This window comes from Oryzias latipes, chromosome 1, assembly GCF_053564925.1.
Source record: "Oryzias latipes strain Hd-rR chromosome 1, Olatipes_Hd-rR_3.1".
Lineage (NCBI taxonomy): Eukaryota > Metazoa > Chordata > Actinopteri > Beloniformes > Adrianichthyidae > Oryzias > Oryzias latipes.
The window spans coordinates 19,055,801-19,078,003 of record NC_136237.1 but is presented as its reverse complement, the minus strand read 5'-3'; the positions used below and the strand labels follow the sequence as shown (position 1 = coordinate 19,078,003).

The window sequence follows — 22,203 nt, the reverse complement described above, 5'->3', positions numbered from 1 at the left end:
AACAGTGAGCTACTACATGAGAACAGATCTTGTTAGGGCTCTCCCGTTTCAGTTAAAGTAGTGTCAGGACTTACTTTTAACTACTGCTGATTTACTGTCATTTCAGAGAAAAAAACAAAACCTTTTTTTCTTTGTTAAAAAAAATCCACTATTATTGGTTAAAAAAAATCCATCTAAATGTTTTAATCATTAGAAAATCTATTCCATCTCTATTAATTCTACTGGTTTTGCATATTTTTGTTGTACTGAGACCTAAATAAGATGTTCTTCTTACCATGCATTTTAAGTTAATGTACCATGAGTAAAACCTCACAATGGGAAAACAATTAAAATGTTTCCTATTTTATAACAGTTTTTTTCCATTTTAACCAAAAAGTCAGTGTGTTTGATAAATGTATAATAAGCTTTTTATAACTGACTGTTCCACAACTGAGAGGAAACAGAAATTTCTACACATTGTGGAGCCCATTACTCCAGGTTGTGTGGACAAAAAAAAAAAAAAGATTCCACGTTGAAAGACATCCCAGAATGCTGGGAATCTCTGCCAACCTATCAAGTTGAATGTGTGGTCACTTCAGACTCCGAGGTTTCCTGTAGTATCTTTAAGATGCTAAGAAAAAAGAGATTAGTCTGCTTGAAGGGGCTTTGAGAAGAGGGTAGAGCATAGATGACACAGCAGTTAAGATTTGTAAAGTGTTGCCATAAATAATAATAGAAAAGCCTTGCATGATAAGGTTTCTTTTTTTTTTTGCAGCCAAAGTGAAAATGAATCAAATCTGCCGTCAATCCAAGGCTCCACTTTTGGTAATACCCAAACATCCACAAATATACCTCATCCAAGCTTTTAGGGATGGGGATGAAAGTATGATGAACTGATAGTTTTAACATTTATCACACACTCTTAATTTATAGAAGTAAAAAAAATGAGCGATTTTTTGTAATAAAAAAAATGTACAAAAATCCCCAAAAGCCTTCAGAATTTAACATAAAAAAAAACAATGAGTAACTTTTGTTTTTTTGCTTTGGACACATTCTCATTTAAGAGCAAGTAACGGGAAAAATAATCTTCCATTATTCTCTGGTATTTAATATAGATGAGGTATATTTTAGAATAGGCTCTGCTCATATTGAGAGGGGAACCATGTCAATTAAAGAACACAGAAAAATCTGTAGACGTGAGTCATCTAGTGTAAATGTTTTTAATCTTTATTTGATGTCTACCTCATGATCAGTTACATAGAAATCCTCCATCTTGTGTGGTTTTAGTGTAGTAGCTACAGAGCCGTGGCTCTGCGGCCGTTCAGAAAGCTGCCCCCCCCCCCCCACTATCAGAATCTGTCCAGGTTTTAAACCGACAACCGGCAGCGAAGACTCAGAACAACAGGAAAGCCCAACAGTCGCTGAAGTCCGCCACATCCTCAACACCGACATTCTGAGATCAGAGGGTTGATCTGAGGTGAGATACAGTCTGCTTTTTGGATAAAACGCACCTTTTAGTGTTCAACTTTAGGTACAGGAGGTTAGAGAACATAAAAACATCAAAGTCACATCACGTTTATTTTGTCAGAAGACCCTCCCACTTAAACTCTTTGCTAACCTTCATTTAAAAACAAACAAAACAAAAAGAAAACAGTGAAGTCACACGGCAGCTCGGTGTGTATAGGTGTGTTCTAGTGTGTATAGGTGTGAGCATGTTTAGTACAAACCCACACTGCGTGTGTTATGGCCTGATCAGTGCTTCAGCAGACACTCGTGAGGTTGTCAGTTTGTTACTGGCTGCGTGACGGACAGGGAAGGAGTGGCGAGGGCTGAAGTGAAAGAAAAGAAGAGGAAAGGTAAGAATTTCTGAAGAGGGCCGGTGGGGAGAAGTAAGGACACGGCATCTCTTCATTCCTTCATGATATTTGTTCACATGATGCGGAGACCCTGGATGGAAGCTTCTAGACTCTGAAGAGGAAAAAATAAGTTCTCAATGAGACATTTTTAAGCAAAAGCTGATCAAAATGCCCCCCCCCCCCCCCCCCCCCAGTGAAACTTCTTTTACCTTAAAGTCCCAAATGGTCATTGCTCCATCGATGCCTGTAGTGCAGAACTTGCGACAATCCCTTTTGTCTCCTTCATAGATAGACACTTGGCTGGAGAGGAAAAACAGGCAGACAGAAACGTATAATCATCAGTATAGAAGGTGACATCCACAGTAAACATGAGCAAGTTATGATTAACTGCACCAGTGGGCTCTAATAAAGGATAGTTTGACGGCCCATGTTGAAAATACAAGAATTAGGTGTTTGTGGTTATAGGAGTTTTGACACAACATTCAAAAAATGCTGTCTTGATGGAAGATATATCAAACTAAAAGAACATAAAAAAAAAACATCAAGAATATTACCATTAGATAAACACAGTGCAGACAGTAAAGTGCACTATAGTGGATTCAGATCATTGTTTGTATGAGAAAATGGTTCACTTCCAACCAAATGAAGTTAATTTAATCGCCGTTTTATCGCAATATGACTGTTAGAGTCAGTAAGCAGTGATAGGTCCACTTCAATCAGAGTCACCGTTTCTATGGCAACCACCGTCACCAATTAGTAGCGAGCTTGTTGGAAGTCCACACCCCTACTATTTGAAAGTGGGGGGGGGGGGGTAGTCACGCGGTCAGTTCTTGTATACAGTCAAAAAATGAGATATAGATTTAAAAATACCAGAAGTTCCGACTAAATTTGTAGGTTAAATTAGGTTAATTTTAAAGAAAACTAATAGAAGCAGTTCATCATTCTATCCTAAAGAACAGACTTCACATGGATACTGAGACCTTAAACAACCATTGTCACTAATGCAGAGTTAGAGTAGATATTTACACTTTTTGAACAAAAAAGAAAATGTTTAGTAAAAGAAACCAGCAAAAATCAAGTGGCAGATTCAACACTTCAGCTGCATCATAATATTTAGGAACTTTTTCTGATTTGTATAAGAGACATATTTACATGAACACCAGACTCAGAGTTCAGCAGCAAACAGTGCATTTGACAGAATAACTGTTGGGGGGGGAAGGAAGAAGGGCAGCCACATTTCTAGAATTGTACGTGGATCAAAATGACAACTAAACTGACAAGATTGTGTGAACAGACCCTAAAAGTATTCAACACTAAATCACACAATAGGCCAAAATATTTGCAGATTTAGCTGCCAACACATCCATCTTTAAAGGTCAAAACCTACGTGATGCTGTTCTGGTGCAGTGTGTCCAGGGCTGTGTTGCGGTCTTCAGTGGTGGCTCTCTTGTCCATGTTCCTGAAGCGTTCCATAGCGGAGATGTTCCTCTGGATGCTCTGCTTGGGGAGGTCCAGCTTTGAGACAAACGAGAGCGTCCCCATGTCGTCACAGCGGAACAGCATTGGGCAGCAGTCGTGACCCTGAAACGGCAAACGGAACAGAGGGGAGGATTTCAGAAATGACAAAAATCCCGCATTTGAAAACATTGAAGGACGAGGCGTTTAGACTTACTGCAGCCACTAAACTGTTCTCTGACACAAAAATGACACTGAGGAGAGGAAGGAACTCCGTCTTGAGCTGTAAGGGACTGAATACACAAACCAATGTCATTTTTCTGATCAATGACGACAGAAGTATTTGAATTTGCACATATTGTTTTGCCATACAGCCATAATCTGATTGCAGAGATGCATGTCGTATGCATCCATTTTAAATCCTCAATCGATAGTTCCTCCGTACCTGCATGTTCACCAGCTTTGTCTCACAGTCAAGCAGAAAGGACAAATTATTGTTGATATCTTAACCTCTCATCAAAATCCTATGGTTTAATAAACTAACAGATGATTTGAGTTTTTCAGCTGGGCCTGGGACACAATGAATGGACTTGCTGTATTTTGAAATAACTGATGTTAGACGTATATAAATAAGCATATTGTTCACAAACTATCCCAACCGTTTTTTTAAACCATCAGCATGCAATTGATCTTTATAGTTTTATTCCAGCACACTCACCCACCCACCCAGAAGACTCCATCCACAGACATTAGTATCAAGCTAATCGGGTTTTGGATGGACGATTTGATTAGGAGACATTAACAGTGTCCATTATCATAGTGGAGGACGTTCACAGCACGGATCCAAACGCTGCAGAACAGATGTGATCCATGACCTTAAGTTTAATACTCTACTAGATCAGGAAAGCCTTGAACTCTAATTGAACTAATTTCCGTGTCCTAATAGCAGAAAACCTTAAACGAAAAAACAAACAACTGACCTGTTACCCGTACACAAAAGGAAAATTAAGTTAAATTAAAAGGTTAAACTCCCAACCCCCACAAACATTTTTGCTAATTTTAACTTTATTTTTGCCTTTATAGGCTTTATAAAGGAAAAATGACACTTTGACTTACATTTGGAATTAAGATTTCCAGGAACTGGCAACTTTTTCAAATGCTATTTCTCTCCTTTGAAGATAAACTATTTTTTACATTTTTAAATCTTTCAGGCAAACTCTAGTTTATTTGTTTTTATTTGGAGGTGATTTTTACTCAAGTCTTTTCATGCGTTTTAATGCTTATATTATCACACACCCTTGCATCTGCAGACTATTTGACTAACATCGGAAAAATATAATAAAAAAATTAATAAAAAGGCAAGATCACCCAGCCTTAAAGTTAGTCATCACTTTTCTTATGCCTAATGGGATCATATCACTGAAATTTTACTAACAAATTATATCTTCTGGATAATACAATTTAGATCATGTTCATTTGTCAATAAAGCCGCTTTTGATTTATGTTTTGTGCAGCAGAAATAAATGACATTGCAGAATTAACAACTGCTTCTAAGAATTATTAGAAGCAGTTGTGTTTGTAGACAGACATATCTAACAATAGACAATCTTCTTGCGTGCGTGTGCGCAGCTGAACAAACCTGGCAGTCTTAGAACTGTCTACCACAGTGACGGTGCTGTCATGGCTGACCCAAGCCAGACGATTACCAGAAGAGGAGAAAGAAACTGAGTGGACCCAACCCCCTCCACCTGGAGCACAAAGGGCAAACAAAAAAAATATATATATAAGCAATGTGATTCAGTTCAAAAATGTCTGCAAAGTCTATTAACACAGACCTGCTCCTCCAAATTCTGCTAGCACAGCTCCAAACGGCATCTTGCTGCCCCAGGGTGTGGGACCTGGTTTCTCTTCCACCTCTTTTATGTAGGCTGAGAAAACCCTGGAGGCCCAAGTAGAAGGGGTAGGTGGAGTGATGATTAAAAAGGAAAAGAAAAAACTAAAAATTCAAAATATAGGGAGCAGTCCAGTTAGTTAGGAGCCAGAATGACCCAATGAGATTCTACCTGCATTTAAAGTCACATGAACCAGCAGCCAGTAAGACATTGTTGGGATGCCAGTCCAGACTGAGGATGGTGGAGCGGATGGGCTTTTTGATGTGTTTGCTCACCCACCTGAAAACATGAAAAGGACCATTTCTGTAGCATTAAGGCAGTTACACTTTGTACAGAAAAACTGAAGCAAATTTCAAAAAATAAATTAGCCATTAAAAACCCACTCCAGTGAGAATCATGTTTTTAACATGTTCTTGTGGCATTTTTCTGATAATGAACAACGTTTATCAAGAAAAGTAAGTTTAAAGTAGCATTTCTGAGTAGTTCTTAATTCAAATTGTTGTGAATCAGGAACAGATGAAAAAAATGCTGTTTGAAAAAGATCACATTTGTGACCGAGAAAATACACTAGAAAGGCCACAAGCTCCCTGCTCTGCCCCATTCTGCATTTTGGTTGCACCGGTAATATTCGGTTGGGGTTGTGAGGGGCTGTAAGCTAGCGGGAGAGAATGTAAAAACAGAGAACTCTCAGCAGGGAGGAGGAGGGGGGGGGAGGGTAGTAGCTCCATGCCAACTCAGGGGAATTTCTAATGAACTACTGCCACTCTGCAGAAATGGTCCTTAAAAACGACACAGGATTTTGGATAAAAATGGTATAATCAAAATTAAAAAGATTGGAGTGGGTCATTAAAAAGAAAAGGCAACTGAAGTGGAATTAATAATATGAAGTGGAAACTTTTATAATAAAGATTTGCAAAAATAAACACGTTTACAGCATTTTATGACAGATACAGTACACCTACCAGTCGTTCTCAGACTCAAAGTAGCAGACAGAAATGAGCCGAGCACCACTGCCAACTGCAAACTTGTTCTCCAGCGGAGACCACTTCACAAAAGTGGCTGCTCGGTTGATCCTGAGGATGACCAACGTGGGCTTCCATACTCCTTCCTTTTGGGACCATACGTAAGCGTTACGATCTGCTCCACAAGTTACTATACGGTCGCTTTTGGGAGCCCAGTCAATACCTGCAACACAACATCATTTAAAGTTACGTGATGCGGGATGGGATGGTGAAAATGTTAGTAACTGAAAACTGGATAACATATCCAAGTTAAAAAATAACTGAGCACAGATTGATTTCTATAATTAAGTGGGTAAACTCCATACTGGTATCTTATTGGTGGTTCCTTTTTGGTAACAAACTGAAAGAAGTAATTAGGATTCTATAACATTCACAAGCTTTTTGCAGACTCCAGATCCAGTCAGATCAATCAGTATAAAGTGGAATGGCTGTTGTGCTTTAACTTGAACTAATAAATTCAACCTCAATTCAAACATGTTAGCTAAAGAGCAGCTAAATTAACCAAATACTTTTACAGGCAAACTTAAAAAAAGAAAAGAAAACTGTCGCACATTCATAAAGAAAGACCTTAGCAGCCTGCATGAATACCTGTAATGTGTCCATTGTGCTCCTTCAGCTCGTGGGTTTTCACCCACTGGTTGCCACTTTTCTTGTAGATATGAACTTCATGGTTATTTGGACTGATGGCAATTTCTGAAAACAAAAAATGAAAGCATGCAGACAGGTTCTCGAGATGGATAAAAGATATACAAATAAGCAGGATAAGTGTTCCGCATGTGTCAAAAACTGAGATAAGGGACACATAGTTTGCAATCAAGCCTTTCCTGGAACACTTTTTTAAAAAGTTAAAGTCAGATTTGACACAAACAGGCACAAGTATAATGTTATTTGTTGCCAGGGCTGTTATACAGTGTTCGAAATGTCCATTCTGACTCGGATGTAAAGATAATTTGTCCCTCACGTGTCCTGTCGCGATTCCATGCGTGGCAGGTGATGGGTTCCAGCAAAAACTGATGAAGGGACATCTTGTCTGGGTGTGGTCCTTAGGTGCAGTTCTACAAACCAAAACTTATTTAGCATGTAGCCACGGAAAGCTGTATAGCCAACAATGAGCTAAACTGTTTTCTTTTGAAGGTACAGAAATATCTCAGAACGCAAACAACGAACAAGACATGTCTGATTAGTTGTCAAATGGAGCAATCTACTGAACAGAAGCGTTATGTCATGAAGTTAAACATGAGGATAGCAGCTAGCTTACTTCTGAAACCAACGGCATGCTAATTCTATTATCTTACGGTTAGGCTAAACAGTAACGTAATGTAATACAAACCATTTATTGTTCTCTTAATGTAAATATTTTAGTACTAATGCTTTTGCCAAAAAAAAAAGTTGACCCGGTTAGCTAACTAAACTAGGCATAGCTTCCATGGGAGGGTGAGAGTCAACTTACACGCTACGGCTGTCAAAACAATTACTCTATCAATGTTCCCTACAAATTAGCAGGGGAAAAATACATCGATTGATAAAATTATGCCACACGGACGTTGTGAAGACGTGATATTTTCGTAAAGTGGTCACTTTCACGGCAGGGCCTACATTGTCACTTTCAGCCTCGAGTATTTCCTCGTAGAAAATCCTTTTCTACATTCATTACATTCCGCTAGCCCGCATGCTAACTTACCTCGTAAGCCTCTTTCTCTCAGTGCACCGTCGTTAGCAGTCAAGTCAATTCAAGCTAGCAAAGAAATGTTATATATATGGAATGGAACCGAATTCGTGGACTCTGGTCAGTCAACACGAATTCGTCCAGGAATGATGGGGAGATGTCAAGACGGCCACGGGGATACGACCGAGAACATCCGGTAGCTAACTAGGCAGCGAAACCTGTGGATACCTGGCTATCAACTAGCTTAGCATCATGACATTCAAGTGAATAAACCAGTTCAGCCAGTTTCTGGTTCACGTTAATGTGTCATCAACTGCTGCCCGCACGGAAGAGCTCCCCTAGCGGCTAAAGGGCGGAACAGTGGAACACCATTGTAGTAATTTGCAACATGAATGATTAGGTTTTTCTTATTCCTGTATCCTTCTTTTTTGTTTATATAAAAGGCCGGGTAAAACGTTAAATATTTTATGTAAAATTCTTGAAAAATTATATCGAAATAGTCGTGAATTTTAACCTTTATTTTGTTGATTTCCAGGTTCTTGCTTCAGTGGAGTTGTGGGTAGCAGGTTTTTAACCAATCAGCGGAAAGTTGAATTAATTGCACCTGGTGACACTGCAAGGACATTGCTGTTGGATGCACGCATACAAACAGAAGTGTTTTACTTTTTTTATGTTTGAGCAAATCTGTTAAATGGAGTCAGTGAAAAGAATTGAGGATCCTTTTACAGCACCTCCTCCATATTTATTATCAGGTAAAAAGGAAAATCTGCATTCTGGTATTTGAAAAAAACTGATTCTCTGCTTTGAGATTGTCAGACTTTCTTTGTTGAATGCAAATTTACTTCAGTGCAAACACAATATTTTTTCCCTCAGATAAAAAAGAGACAAAGAGAAATGTGGGGGTGTACCACATTAACTCAACCTACAACACTTCACCACTTCATCCATCTCCACTTCATGGTATGCATACTATTATTGAACAAAAGTGCCACATGTCATTTGTTGATTGTAGACTTGCTTGTACTTCTATGGTTGCTGTGGTTGTGGTTAACTTTCTACATTTTTTGTAAGGTGTTAGTTTAGTGTTCTTTCTGACAGACTAACTGCATTTTTGCTTTCTTGAGACTCAAGCTTTACTCGCAAAAAGAGCCAGAACAGGAAATTTATTATTGTAACTTCCTTTTTTTCCACATTTATGTGATAGGAGCCACTCCAATCATCTTTTGAGATATTTTTTAAGCGTTTCCTGTGGTCTTATTATTATGTTTTTTTATTTTTTTGCTATAAATTCTTTTAGCTAAGATTAAGAAAACAACTGGGTTGTTTTCGAGGACAATGTTTCTCCAGAGCGGCAGGAGTTCATTAGAAATTCACCTCTGAGAGGTGGACTGTTAGCACAGAGCAATCCCACCCCCCCATCCCCTCGCCATTGCTGAGAGCTCTCTGTTTACATGCTCTCCCGCTAGTTTACAGCCCCTACCACCAATCTAACTTTGCAATAAAAATGGTGAGCAATATTGGAGCTATCCAGCCACACAATTTTGAGCCAGATGCCAGCTTGGACAAGGAAAACAAAGATGCACATGGATCTAGTCAGAATGGAGCAGAGCAGGGAGCCTGTGACCCACCTGAGCATATTTTCTACGTCACAAATAAGCATTTTTTTTTCAAACTGAATTTTACAATCTGCTCCTAATTCACAACAATTTGAATAAAGGAATACTCAGAAATGCAATTGTGAGCTTAGTTTTTCATATACATGTCCTTCGTCGTCAGAAAAATGCCACAAGAACTTGTTAAAAACACAAAAAACACAATTTGCATTGGAGTTTGTCTTTAACAGTTGTATTATTATTATTGCCACACTTGGATTCACCTAATCTCTTTTTGGAATCTCTTTAGTGCCTGCCACCACTTCATTGCCTCTAAGGGTCAAGTCTGCGAGACGTGAAATTGAGTTGTTTCGCTCTCCGGCACTGATGACATGTGATTCCTGCCAGATTCCGGTCACAACACAAGTCAGCTTCAAAGTTGGGACCTATGCCTGGATTATGTGTCTTGTGTTTGTGTTATGTGGGTGAGAAAACGCTTTCAAACAACTTTGGTTTCAATCTAACTAATGTCCAAAAGACATCTTCAATTTAATAATTTCTCAAAATTCTGTCTTGCAGGTTGATGCTTGGCTGCTGCTTGATCCCATTTTTTGTAAACCACTTCAAGGATGCCTACCACACATGTCCTCACTGTCAGCGGGTTCTTCACGTACACAGGAGGGCATGCTTCAAATGAAGACATGCTTTTAAGCTTAAAATCACACTTCCACATCTTTAAAAATGGGTTTTGTATTTTAGGGTGTATCATACGTTTAGTCTATTTTTTTGCTTTAGGTTTAATCACATTTGATTAAATAAATAGGTTTTATCAATCCATTTGTAAAGTGTCCTGATTTTTAACAAATGTACTTATGGGAGAACTGTAGAACTACAGAGCATTTTGTATGTTGGAGAGCCATTATTACTGAAAACAAAGCTCAAAACATGGCGGGTTTCCATAGATTTCAACTACTGTTAAAACCCTGGAATCATTGTGGATTAAATCCTACTTTTGCCTTGTGCTGCGTGTCGTAAACGTGCCCTCACTGATTAGACTGGAAGATTACAAGAGTAGGTTTATTTAGAGCTTTGAGCCTCTGGGTAATCAGCGCGGAGACGTTGCAAAGGCTTTTATTGACGTCTTCTGAGACCATACACGCTTTTTGAGGCCTGCCAAACCACACCCTCCCTGTTGGGTATAAGACATCAGCCTGTCTGCCGTTTCATGGGAAACAAGCTCCGGGTAAGGTCATGAGCAGTGTACTTACTTCCTGCTGACTGCTGCATGGCTGAGAAAACCTTAAAGTATCATGGCTGCTTAATGAAATCTGCCTCCTTTGTACTTTCCTCCTATTTCTTCCAGCATTTTCTGCGCAAAAGAGAAATCCTCTTTTATTTGCTTATCTGTGTTGCCAAAATGCCATTCATACCACCGGTATCAATTGCACGCTCTGTATCAGGACTGACCGGAAAGGAGAGAACTGTCAACACTGCAGCAACAAACCCTGCAGCAAAAGCTACAGATTCAAGAGAAGGCAAAGGTGGATCAGTCAAGGAGCGTCTGACTTTAAACTTGAAGCATCTAGGGAGAAAGAATCAGCCCAAGAGTCCCCTTCCAACTGTAAAAGGAGTATCAGCGGTTGAACTGAATTCAAAGAAAAGGGATCGCTTTTTCTCTTCATCCCAAACTGTCAGCTCCCCTACATCCACTTCAGGAGAGTGTCTTCCAAAGAAACAGCAGCACAAACCTGCGAGCCACAGCTCTGACAAGAGTGAACCAATGCTGAAGGCAAGAACCAGAGATCAAGAGGGGGTCCGTTTTACATTGACCCTCACCCCTGAAGCTGTGCTGTTGCTGCAGCGGAGGAACAGTGAAAAGCAACAGCGACCAGCTGCCAGATACGCTGGAGGTGGAGGCAGTGTCTCCGGAAACGCCACGGATGCCAGACGCAGGAAGCTGCAGTCGACACCTCCGGGAAATGACTCAATAAATGGCAGAGTGAGTGCAAAAAAAACAGTCGACACCGACTTGGTGGATATAAGTTCAATTGTAAAAGTTTCCCTCCTGAACGAGAAACACAAATATGATGACGTGGAGTACGAAGAAGAAGACAACTATGGTGCGGATGAACATGTGGTGATGAAATGTACAGAGTGGCTCCGGGGGCTGGAGAACACTACAGTTACAGTTGGGGACAGTCTGAAAAGGAGTTCAAACAGCTTGAAAAATTACCAGGGTGATTTTAAAAATTGAATTTAGTTTTTAGAAAAAAGTAACTGTTGAAAATTGTCCTCTTTGTTCCAATGTTAATTAGTTTGTAGATGTTGTTTTCAATATGTGAAAAGAGGATAGCTGTCTCATTTCTCTGGCAGTTGCTGTAAACTTACTTACAACTCTTAAAATATTTAAAGTCTTGTGCTTTCTTGAAAGATCCATACATTTTTATCCACACATTTGGATAGGGATGCTTTGTGTGGTTTCCTGCCAAGTTCAATCTTGACACCTTTTTGATTGGAGATAAAAAATGCAGATGACAAATTTTGGAGTGTAATGATATTGTTGTGCAAAGATTGGTAGTCTTTATGGAGGGTTTTTGTAACATCTCTGCATGTGTTTGACTGCAGTCAGAAATACTGTAAAATCATTGAAACATAACCGTTAAATCTCAACAGTTGCATAAAGAATTAAAGCTTTCAAAAACTTGCTGTTGTTGGACAATCCTGAACTTTTCTTCTTGAATTGAACGTGCATCCAAAGCATTGCATATGTGCATAGGTTGAAAACAGAAGAAACAAAACAAAAATATTGGACAAAAGCAGAACAGCTAAAGTGGTTATATCTGTAGAGATTTGCATGTCATGAAAGATGAAAGAAGATCAAAATAATTTTGTGCTCAACGTATATTTATTTTACATAACTAATAACTGTTGCATAGAGATCATGGAATCTTCCATATTTAGAGGTTTGAAGCCAGATGATGCCAATGGAAACACTCTCTTGTGCGCAATTTTTCACAAACATTTGGACTGGTGAACATCATTTTACACAGTACCTAAAGTGTAGGGTAGACTATCCCGGGGTGGTTTAATTCTAGGCTTTAAAGGTAATTTGTTCTTTTTGGTAAATAGTGGCCGAAAAACAGGACGCAAATTTGACCCTATGGGTTAAAGTTAAACATTAGTAGATTTGTCAATATCATTATTCAAATATAAAAATAAATGTCTGGCAAGGTAATAAATAAGCGAAAAACGTTTCTGCAATGACTCCATTTTTTTGACAATCCATTTTTTTACTTTATCCCGAGAATGCCAGTGGAATGGGAAATTTGTTCAAACTTTCTTTAAACCATCAGCCAAAGTTAGCTCATTCATTCTAAGCAGCTTTGTAAGGACTCAGACACTGGCTTGCCCCTTGTTAGACGCCCACTTAAGCAAAGTCAGCAGCACTTAGTGAGAGCTTATCGCCTGGTCAAACGTTACAACATGGGTGCTTGGGGAAAGTGCATCAGCCAGTCAGACATGTGCCTTAGACAAATATGAAGACTTTAGAATAAAACACAACTATTTTTTTTCTTGTTGAAGTAAAGTGAAAGAGTGCAGAAGTGATACTGGGCGATGTGAGAAGATGGGCGTCCATCATTTCCAGCGGTTGATTCGTCGCAGCTGCACGTAGGCCAAGATCATGCAGATGATGATGATTCCCAGCAGAGCAACAATGTTCTGCCAGAAACCCCAAACAGAGTAGTCCAGGCCTAAGCTCACCAAATATAACTCTCCTGGGAAGCTGCGTTACAGAGGTGAGACACCTAGTGTCAAAAGGATGATAATGCACTTTGTGTCTTCTGGTGGGAACACACTTACATGGTGTTGTTACTGTAGAACACTTGTCCTTTCATCTCATTGATAAATGCAGCCTGAAAGAGAAAGATAAAAAGCTCGTTAACATCTGATTAATGTACCTAGACTTTTTTTTCTTTTAATAACTTACATTTAATCCATATCTGAAAATGCTGATCCATTTAAGCCAAGAGAGCCAATCCAACATAGCATTGAGATTAACAAGATATCCACCAAAGACCTACAGCAAGAGAGGTACACTTTAGAATGAGATGGAAGTTCTTCGAACACAGCCAGAAAGACGTGTTCCAAAATGATGCTGAATGTTGAGCTTTTCACCATCATGAAGACGAAGGGCAGAGCTATGAGGATGTTGGCCATTGCAAATGTTGACACACTGGCTGAAACGAGGAAGGCAAGGCCAACTCCTGCCAGACTGACCAGAGACATGATCAGCGCGAAGCAGATGAAGTTTTCAAAGGCTGGCTTCAACCCTGAAGAAGAACAACCCTGTCTTTAGTGAATCGTTCATGGTGAGTTTTTTTAATGACAAAGTTAAAAAATAAAAGCCTCCGAACAATACCTGATTAGCTAATACTAAAATGTAGTTACATCTTCTTCCTCTCACAGTGGTAAACTCAGTTAAAATAGTTAAAATAAAAAAAAGCAATCTATCTACTTTCTGAACTTACTGAATCCACCCTGAACAGGTTTCCTGTCTGTTGCAAGGCTGCACAAACACACACACACACTCAGGGACGATTTAGAATCCTCAACTGAAGCATGTTTTTGGACGGTGGGAAGAAGCTGGAGTGCCTGGAGAAAACCCACACATGCACGGGGAGAACATGCAAACTCCACACAGAAAGCTCCCAGCTGGGATTTGAACCATTACGCCACTGTGCAGCCTTGCAAAATGATTCCTGCTCTAGTTCTTTTTTCAACACCCACACAACACTTTGGCACTACAAAACAAACGTGTCTTTGCTTGGATACAGATACATTACCCATCATATAGTAGGCAATTGCTGAAAACACAAGGATTGGAATAATGCGGTTGGGGATGAGATCAGCAAAGATTTTGGACAGGAAGTAAACAGAGGTGCGGTAGTAGCCGCTGGAATTCTCGTGTCTGTAAGACGGAAAATCACAGATATGTAAACATTACTATGGATTGGGCCCACAAAAAACAGAAAATACCTAATTGGAAACATTTCTTACATTTAAGTCGGACAACTGACTTCAGCGCAACTTTTTTTAATTTTAATTTTTTTTAGCTTTATGAGTCAGTTCTTTTTGGCAAGTATGGTTTTACAAATGTACATTTAGAAAACATATGCATATTTGAATATAAATAGCATTTTATTTCAAAAGGTACTCATCTTGAAAAAACTTAAAAGAAAACTAAAACATCAGGCTATCGGTGTAGGGGTGCACATAACACCATTAAAGTCTGACTCACATGAAGATCGCTCTTTCGTTGATGAAAAGTTCAACAGCAGAAAGATTCCCAAACACCATGTTGATAATAAGGAAGAAAAATGCACCACTCCTGTGGTGCAGAAAGAAAGAAAAAGTGGTTGCATTTTCCTTTCATCTCCACCTCTTTTTTTACTTACCCCAATCAAATACTTTATTTCAAATTTGCACAATTCTGTCAGTGACGTGTTTTACTTTAAAAAAAAAAGAATTCATTTAGAGTTTTACCACCTTATACTTGGAAAGGTAAATATATACCATAAAAAAACTTTATTGAGTTTCAAAACCTGTGGGTAACTTTTTATTGGCTGTCATGCTGCAGGTAAGGCTCACCTGTTCTGCAAAGCCTCAGGCAGCGTTAAGGGCATCTGATAGTAAATGAGGCCCACCAGAATGGCAAAAAAAATTTGGAGAGCCAGCTGGGCATAGGAGGTCTGTGGATTCCTGAGGATGTTCCTCACTGTCCTGCCACACACCACTCGCATCTGTCTCGCACGCACAGAAACATCATTACATTTTCTATGGCCTTTATGACAGGGTTTAAGTAGCAGACAGCCAAGTGCAGTCATGGCCAACACGGTCATTAAACTCTGTGACGAAACATCACAAACTCCTCTGTTGTTGTTAGTCATTGAATGTTATTTTCGGTTGTCTAATCTGGTTGGTGTTAATTAAAAGACCATATTTATTTTCCTTTATCCACCCTCTTAAATTTGTGTTTGCTCACCTGATAGAGAAAAGAAGTGGCGTAGCCGGCCTTCTCTTTATCTACGCCGTCATTTTCTATGCTTTTGTTGATGTGTTCCAACTCCTCCTTCATAATTTTGTACAACTGGGACTGCCGATACTTTTCTGATAGTGATTTTTGACTTTTCTCTTTAAAAAAGAAAAGAAAGAAAACATAAAACATTATATCATATTACAGACAGATAAGGGGACACACTCAAGTTAAAAATATCCCTGACATCATGTGTAGGGTCAATCAAGGGTCAATTCTGGGTCCACTCATGGTTTGCTTTGTATTTCCTTTTTCTGAGGTTTCTTTTTAAAACGCAATAACCTATTCAACTGATATGCTGGTGTCTATCAGATTTATTAAACTAACTTTTTAAATTAAAATGAACAACTATGATTAAATCCATTCTTCCAATGCATCATGTTGAAAACTTGTATTTTGATTTTGCCACAAAACAATTACCGGTAGACTGATGAAGTTTATCCACTTCATTCAAACCTCAATTTTTGAGTTTTCACATAGATCACAAAAAAACAAAAAATAAAACAATGGTGGTTGTGTTTTTCTATGACAATGCTGACTTAGTTGCTAATACACATCTAGCAGCCTAAATACAGTAAATTCTTGTTTTTTAAATCTTATCTTAAGCCCCTTTTCTTTCTTTGGCTTTCCTTAAACTTTTCATGACACAATATATACTTTTTAACGTTTAACTGTTTTATTGCTCTTTATTTACTGTTTTCTAGTGTGTTTTGCACTTTGATCAACCTTGCTGTTTTATAGTTGTTACATAAAAAAACTGGGCTGAAAAAAGAACAGATGACATGTGTATGTAAAAGTAGGAATGTGCACACATTTCTGGACTGTGCCTGTTACAAAACAGACAGTGTGATTCAAATAGTAATGCAATGTTGCTGCTTATAACACTTAGACTTCATCCCTGAAGCAAAGGGTTACCTCCAATGTGCAAGGCCGCTGTTGATGTTATTTCCCCATTTGTGATGTCCATGAAGAAGTCAGCGGGGTTGTTGAAAGCTTCAATCTGGTATCCTGTCCAGACAAAAGATCTTTATTTTTTAGTTTTAGATGAACACACCAAGTACAGTGTACAGGGAAAAAATGTTCAAGAATGTAACTTTATTAAAATGATTGTTGTATTTGAACTTTAGAAGAACAAACATCAGAACCAAATTATAGAGTTTTTCAGATATAATTGTCAACCAGAACCTTGAAGACCAAATTGAAAATCACTGAGAAACATACCAAGGTTAGTAAAATAGTCCAAGGCTTGAGCTGCTGCTCCAGCGTACACAACCTCGCCTTTGTGCATGAGTGTCAGGTGGTCAAACTGTTTGAAGATGGAGTACCGTGGCTGATGGATGGAGAAGATCACAGTCTTCCCCCTTCTGGCCAGCCTGGAAAGGTGTTTGAAAATGACAATGGATTTGCAAAATCCGCCACAAATGGTGAGGATGTCCTTTGAGGAGCAGTAGAATATCTGTTGCACTGTACTTGTGCAGTAGACCAATGATGCAGTTTGCAGTGTTGGAATCCAGTCCAGTAGTTGGCTCATCCAGAAACAGCAGTGAAGGAGATGTAATGAGCTCCATCCCGATGCTGCACCTCTTCCTCTCCCCGCCTGACACTCCACGCAGGAACTCAGTTCCAATCTGAATGATGACACAACAAAGAAACAAAGGATTTCTTTACATTCCAGAAAACAGGAAATCAAGATGCAATTATTACGCATTTCATTGAGGAATTTTAGCCTTAACAAAGTCTGATATAACTTTTTTATGAAATTTAATGCAGCAGTTACCTTTACCTGGGCTGTGTAAGAATGTTGAAACACTCCTTTGTGAAATAATTATAGTACCTTGGTGTCAGCGCAGTCTGTGAGGCCCAGCTCATTTATGATAATGTTTACTCGGTTGTTTTTATCAGTACTGGAGTGATGCTTTGGGTTGAGACGCAGGTTGGCACTGAACAGAAGGTTCTCTCTCACAGTGAGAGTGCCCATCAGAATGTCATCCTGAAAACACAGAGACAATGGAGAAGTAAGAAAGCTTAACCGTGTATCATTAATGACGTGTTTGTCTGTGCTTACCTGAACTACATAGGCGGAGCTAAGCCTCAATTCAGATGTGACCACTTGGCCATCTACTAAGACCTGTCCTTGCCGCAATCCGGCAGGATCTTTTCTACCTGCAATGACATCCAAGAGTCTGGGAGAAGAGTGAGAATGATTATTAAATTCCTCATAATTTTAAAGTGTGCATAAAGAGTGTCTATTATTATGTTCCTTACGATGTTTTACCACTTCCTGTAGCTCCCATGATGGCATTCATGCCGGGTTTCATGATGCCGCTATGACAAACAAAAAATATTATATTCACGTCTTTGTGTTGACAAAACTAAGTTTTAGAAACAACACTGGACAATGTATGTTAAAATAATTCTTTTCATATTTACTTTATTATTTTTAATGGTATACAAATTTGTTTTAGGTTTTTAAAGTATCATAGAATGGAATACAAGTAGAGCTTTCTATTGATGTCAATGGTTAACCAAATTTCAAAATGAGTAATTATAATCTCTCCTTTACAGTAAAATAAAACAATTTAAAATTATAGCTTTACACTGTGTCTGTCATGTGAGAATAAACCTGCTTGTCCATTGATTACATTCTGGCATTTTCTGGTTTTACTTATGTTTAGGATTTTGTTTTTCATTTCTGTAGGTTCATTCAGTTATTTGGAAGAGAATAAGTTTTTATTCTTTTTAGTAGTAGTCACCCTTATGCTTCCTCTGGACCAAAGGGATTTTTGACTTTGTATCTGACTATTGGCCAAATCCAGCGGCCTTTAGCAGAAAAAGACTGAATGAAAACTGCATTTTCGTCCTGCAAAGAAGCCTCTAGATAGGACCACAGAGCTTGTCCATTAAAGATGCTGGCCTTTGATAAGCAGAGAAGTTAAAAAGTAGATCCACCCGTTTTATTCAATCCCCCATGCGGGTGCTGTAGGTTTATAGGATGTCTCAGCTCATCAAGGGTCGTAGAAAAGAGTGGCTGCATCTTTAAGGGAGCACAGGTGCGTCCTGCAATTCTCTAGAAGCTTGTGCGGCCACCTCAAGGGACATCATGAAGATAGAATGTACGATTGTTGTGGATGTGGTAAGTGTAATTGGAAGTATTTGGAAAGCTAATGTAAGTTCACTTATGATGTGTGGGTGATGCTGTTTTATGATGCCCTTATATTACTCTCTAGTCGTTAGGAAAGTGTGAGTATTGCCCCTTACGGACCCGCACAAATGCACAGACATGTACCTCAGTGCCCGTAGGACACCTGTAGGATGTCCATTCAAACTATATTTAACTGTTAGGTTGCACACTGTGCATGAAGATTGTCACTCTACGGGTTCACCTAGTGGTCCTCAACAATGATATTTCATGCAGCCACCAAGTTTACCCCCACAAGACTGAGTGTATCTGGCTGTAAGGGCAGTTGTATGGCCAAAGAGTTTTCAAACACATAGCAAAGCTGCAGTAGACCAGCTGTGGAACTCCAGATCTGATCAACTTTTCAGTGTTGGTGCATTCCCAAGATGGCAATGGGGAAGGTAATGGTAATGTCTGTTTTCCAAAAGAAATCTTAAGCTGTTGCTACCAGAGGCCAGAAGGCTGCAAGAGTTACTAGCAAAGCTTTAGTGCAATTTCAAAAAGGAAGATCTACTTCATATTAAGACATGCTTATTCATCACTCCACAGGTCGCTCATCAATTGGTCTTCACTCTGAGCCAATAGTTAAAGTGCTTACTGTCCTTACAGCCTATCACAATCAAATTCCTGCCTTTAAAATATTTGAAGTTTGTTCATCCACATTCCAGACATTTCGCTGGCGCTTCTCCTCCCTGTTCTCCTCCTTGCTTTTTGATTTGGCACAGTCTGGCTTTAACTACCATCAGTATCTAGGATTAGTAAATGGTGTGCACAGTTTACTAATACATGCGCATGGTTAATCTGATTTTATCTTTTAAACCACTGGCACCTGGAGGACTCCATGCACGTTAAGATACATTTGGATACAATATGAAAACCAAATGATTTCAAGTAAAAAGTGTGAGAATTTTAATCGAACCCCTCATAACATCCTTGGAACCCTGTCAAATACAATTGAAACAGTGCTGGTCTAAATGCAGTATCTGCCTCAAGTCACGTTCCTCTACATCTTCATAACTCATAAGTCAACAAGAAAGACTCCCGACTTCCTGATGTTTGGGAGGGAGATAAACCTGCCAGTGAACTTTCTTCTGGGGAGGGTTCCAAAAAGCAGAGTTGTAGACTGGATTTCCAAAAACATCATTAGCAACTCAATGTAGCTTTTGATGAGACAGATCAATATTGGTGGCAAACAATCGAATCCAAATCATCCATGGGATAGAGACGACCCTAGATGCTGGAGGTTTGGTTTACTCCATTACACCACTTGAAGGTGAGGAATGTGCATTGAATTGAATACAGCATTACATAATCTAATGAACATGGTTCATTTGACAGTTTTGATTGCTGTTGCAATAGATCAGTATCAAACTACCAAACTGAAAGTTAAATGGCTCAAAACTATTGAACTCTAACCAGCATTAAGGCAATTTTAAAAAGCACTTACTGAACTTCACTTCACTGTTTAAAGTACTGCTGGAGAAATTAACATTCTACTCAAATTCCATTTAAATGTTGTTCACCTTTCACCATATCCCTTCAAGGGTCTCCACAGCAAATTGGCTTTCAATTTGCTGTGGAGGTGGTTTAGCAGAGAAGTTTACGTTGGATGCCCATCCTGACACAAACCTGTATTTTAGCTGGGGGACTGGAGAAGGGAGATTTAGTCTTTGCCTGTGGCAATAAGAAACTCTTTTTTTGGTGTTTGATCACAGCCATGAATAGGCAGTCAATTCTGTTGTTAACTGTTTCAAATATAGATTTTTATAAGGCATGTATAGTCCTTGCTTACTTTAAAAATTAAACAAAACGATAAATAAAGGATTTTGCTTTTCTAATTATGTTTTCTATGCTAAAAAGCTGACTCTCAGCTGTTTTTTTAAACTGCAACCATTACGTAATAAATACAAATTGTTTATGTTTTAGAGTATTTGAGTGAATGCGTTAAACTTGCCCGCTCTCAATATAAAAAAATACTTCTTTTCCCACAGAATCAGACACAAGAACATAGTAAAACGTTGTCAGGTAGCTTAAAACTCCATAATGTCTCTCAAGTCTTACAAGTGTCTCATGTGTCTTACCTCACATCTTTAAGAATGTGTTTTTCAGGACCAGTCTTACGGCAGAATGTCTTCTCCTGGACACTATAATGTAAGTTGCTGAATGTGATGGTCGGCCCCCGTTCATGAGAAGATTCCTCATCAATGGAGGTGACACGGTCCCCCATTGACATTTCCATTCACAACAGTTTTAGAGAGATGGACAAAAAAACCTGAGCTGTGGACAAGATGACAGAGTGGAGACCTGGACGACAGAAGGACGAGTGAGAAAGAGCAGGAGGATTTATTTCTCATTTGGACTTTGGATGTCCTCTGTTACGCACTCAGGCTACAATAGACGGAGCAAGACTGAACTTTCCCCTCTGGTTATGCACTGCAACAGCAATTAAAACTGAAAAGCCATTAAAACCTGGTACATAACAGTTGATAAGAGTTCCGTACAATTACACTTATCTTCCTGCTAACCTGATAGACAGACCTCGTAAAAACAGGGTTGGTTCCGCTGTTGTGACTGACATTGACTCCTAAAAAAGAAAAAAAATTCACTCCTGGCTCTCATGTGAACACATCCAAATGTTGATCTTCCTTGTGGATCAATTATAAGTTTATAAAATATTAAAATAACACTAATTTCTGGAATATCTAACACATAAAAATTTGGTAGTAATATTTAGGGAGCATGGGGAATGAGTGCACTGCCATGTGTATGAGCCAAATCTACTAAAATGAATGAATAGTGATGGTAAAGTCATTTAATGATAACGTTGTTTATGGGCTGCACAGGGCTGTAGTGGTTAGCACTCTCACCTCACAGCAATGAGGCCCTGGTTTAAATCCCAGCTGGGATCTTTCTGTGTGGAGTTTGCATGTTCTCCCAGTGCATGCATGGGTTTTCTCCAGGCACTCTGGCTTCCTCCCACAGTCCAAACATTTGCATCATAGGTCAATTGGTGACTCTAAATAGTCTCTTAAATGTGAATATGTGTGGTTGTGTGTCTCTTTGTATTCCTGTGAAGAACTAGCTAAACGTTCAGGGTGAACCTGGATTTCCCCTGTCATTAGCTGGGATAGGCTCCAGCAACCCTGTGACCCCAGAAGGGATTAAGTAATCTAAGAAAAAGGATGGATGGATGGATGGGCAATTATGATGCTATCAATCCAGCAAGGAGTGCAAGTCTTGCCAAGCATTGCTTCAAGCTGCCAAGATTTACGCCCTCTGCTGGTTAATCAGGGTGTTGCGAAAATGATGGAAAATTGGCAGACAAAGTGTGCTTGAATTTCGTTAAAACATCAGTTTGAGGACTGTGTGTTTCAATCTGAAGTTTGAGATGGAATCTCAAGAAGTATCTGTCTTCCTCGTGTCCTCTTGGAGAACGGTTTGTCCCAGACCATAAAATGCAAATAATCTT

At 39.1% G+C, this 22,203-nt stretch overlaps 3 protein-coding genes and 1 non-coding gene across 5 annotated transcripts; 2 read left to right on the top strand and 2 right to left on the bottom strand.

The window, feature by feature from the left end:
* Nucleotides 1–1,180: 1,180 nt before the first annotated feature.
* On the bottom strand, nt 1,181–8,445 carry LOC101163876 (actin related protein 2/3 complex, subunit 1A). Of its 2 annotated transcripts, none has more exons than XM_078944307.1 (11): nt 8,385–8,445; nt 7,166–7,259; nt 6,793–6,897; nt 6,145–6,367; nt 5,354–5,461; nt 5,126–5,229; nt 4,930–5,038; nt 3,508–3,583; nt 3,223–3,416; nt 2,045–2,135; nt 1,181–1,947 (listed from the first exon to the last, which is right to left on the bottom strand). In XM_078944307.1, exons 2-11 carry the CDS (start codon nt 7,227–7,229, stop codon nt 1,909–1,911), a joined length of 1,113 nt encoding a protein of 370 aa, XP_078800433.1. In that variant the 5' UTR covers nt 7,230–7,259; nt 8,385–8,445; the 3' UTR covers nt 1,181–1,908. The 2 variants fall into 2 exon arrangements, with proteins under 2 accessions (XP_078800433.1, XP_023814179.1); XM_023958411.2 differs by lacking the exon at nt 8,385–8,445 and adding an exon at nt 7,886–8,375.
* Nucleotides 8,446–8,466: 21 nt separating this feature from the next.
* Nucleotides 8,467–10,299, top strand: LOC101167680 (uncharacterized). The gene is made up of 4 exons (XR_013654831.1): nt 8,467–8,622; nt 8,744–8,830; nt 9,773–9,947; nt 10,042–10,299. It is a non-coding gene; the product is annotated as an uncharacterized LOC101167680 (transcript).
* A 255-nt stretch (nt 10,300–10,554) lies between these two features.
* Nucleotides 10,555–12,168, top strand: LOC144981253 (uncharacterized). Its single transcript, XM_078944313.1, has 2 exons — nt 10,555–10,705; nt 10,826–12,168. The coding sequence occupies exons 1-2, from the start codon at nt 10,688–10,690 to the stop codon at nt 11,714–11,716; spliced, it is 909 nt and encodes a 302-aa protein (XP_078800439.1). The 5' UTR covers nt 10,555–10,687; the 3' UTR covers nt 11,717–12,168.
* A 180-nt stretch (nt 12,169–12,348) lies between these two features.
* Nucleotides 12,349–21,107, bottom strand: abcg2b (ATP-binding cassette, sub-family G (WHITE), member 2b). Its single transcript, XM_011477347.3, has 15 exons — nt 20,816–21,107; nt 17,822–17,881; nt 17,622–17,739; nt 17,391–17,546; nt 17,027–17,184; nt 16,778–16,929; nt 16,472–16,564; nt 15,506–15,654; nt 15,112–15,263; nt 14,762–14,851; nt 14,307–14,431; nt 13,639–13,793; nt 13,451–13,540; nt 13,324–13,376; nt 12,349–13,246 (listed from the first exon to the last, which is right to left on the bottom strand). The coding sequence occupies exons 1-15, from the start codon at nt 20,971–20,973 to the stop codon at nt 13,099–13,101; spliced, it is 1,857 nt and encodes a 618-aa protein (XP_011475649.1). The 5' UTR covers nt 20,974–21,107; the 3' UTR covers nt 12,349–13,098.
* Between the last annotated feature and the right edge of the window lie 1,096 nt (nt 21,108–22,203).